At 54.9% G+C, this 1086-nt stretch overlaps 1 protein-coding gene across 1 annotated transcript in view; it reads left to right on the top strand.

The window, feature by feature from the left end:
* LOC102205139 (phosphatidylinositol 3-kinase regulatory subunit alpha-like) overlaps nt 1-1086 on the top strand; it is a 16080-nt gene that overhangs the window by 2611 nt on the left and 12383 nt on the right. Inside the window, exon 2 of the mRNA XM_005753350.1 lies at nt 60-599. Within this exon, the coding sequence (XP_005753407.1) occupies nt 322-599 (278 nt within the window). The 5' untranslated portion in view covers nt 60-321. The remainder of the gene's footprint in view (nt 1-59; nt 600-1086) is intronic.

The following is a 1086-nucleotide window of genomic DNA, read 5'->3' as shown; positions in this document are numbered from 1 at the left end:
TCTTCTGCCGCATCGCGTTCCTCACACTCATCTGTAACCTTTGACCTCTCGTCTCTCAGGTGACCCGTCGCCTCCACAGATGTGGCCGCTACCTCTGCTGAGACTGCTGTTCATGAACCGCGAGGACGCGCTGATCGAGCGGCTGCGGCTCGGCCTGGAGGGATGACAGGACTGTGGCGGACCAACATGGAGACCGGGGGGACGCGCGTCCACGTGGATTCTCCTCTTTAGACCCCCTCAGGACACGGACTCAAACCTATGTTCATATTTTTTCACTCAGAGCTGTTTTGTTAGTTTTCGTGAAGCCATACTTGAGTCAGGATGAGCTCGGAGGGCTTTCAGTACCGAGCGCTCTACGACTACAAGAAGGAGAGGGAGGAGGACATCGACCTGCACGTCGGGGACGTGCTGCTGGTCACTAAGGGGGCGCTGCTGGCGCTCGGCTGCACCAACGGAGCCGAAGAACGGCCGTCGGAGATCGGCTGGCTGCCGGGTTTCAACGAAACCACACAGGTACGATGCCGCAGCAGAGACAGGAAGTGCTTTCAGACCGCACGAACCTCTCCCGTCACAGGAAGCTCTTCTTTGAGCAGAAGAAAGTAATAGATGTTCTTAGTCTTTATTTTGGAGTCTTTTCGGTTCTGCTGGCCGTCTCTGTGAAAGAGCTGATGTGACATCAAAGGTTACAGCAGTGGAAGCTCTGTGATAGGCTAATAACCTGTAACGCACAGATGTGAGGCAGAGCTCAGTCTGGGCGTCTTTGTTCATTTAAAAGCTGCTGTGCAGACTGAACCCTGGTCCCGCTCGTTCAGTCACAACTCCTGCAGTCAGTGAAGCACTCGCTCTATTAGCACATGTGATGGAGGAAATGCTCCGTGCTGACTCGTCAAAGTGAGATATTTTACTTGCGTTTCCTCTCGGCTTCTTTTCGGTGATGCAAAGAGAAAACGAAGCTGAAGTAAAAGTGGAGGAGCGGCGTAGCTGCACGGCTCCGTCATCACGAAACTCCACAAACAGCTCTGCATCCCACATCCTCCTCGCTCCGACCCCACACCGAGGAGCCCCTCGGTGTGGGGTCGGAGCGAG

Source organism: Pundamilia nyererei, unplaced genomic scaffold, assembly GCF_000239375.1.
Source record: "Pundamilia nyererei isolate P.nyererei 1_Seehausen unplaced genomic scaffold, PunNye1.0 scaffold00422, whole genome shotgun sequence".
In the NCBI taxonomy this organism is placed as follows: Eukaryota; Metazoa; Chordata; class Actinopteri; order Cichliformes; family Cichlidae; genus Pundamilia; species Pundamilia nyererei.
This window is presented reverse-complemented; position numbering and strand designations above follow the sequence as displayed.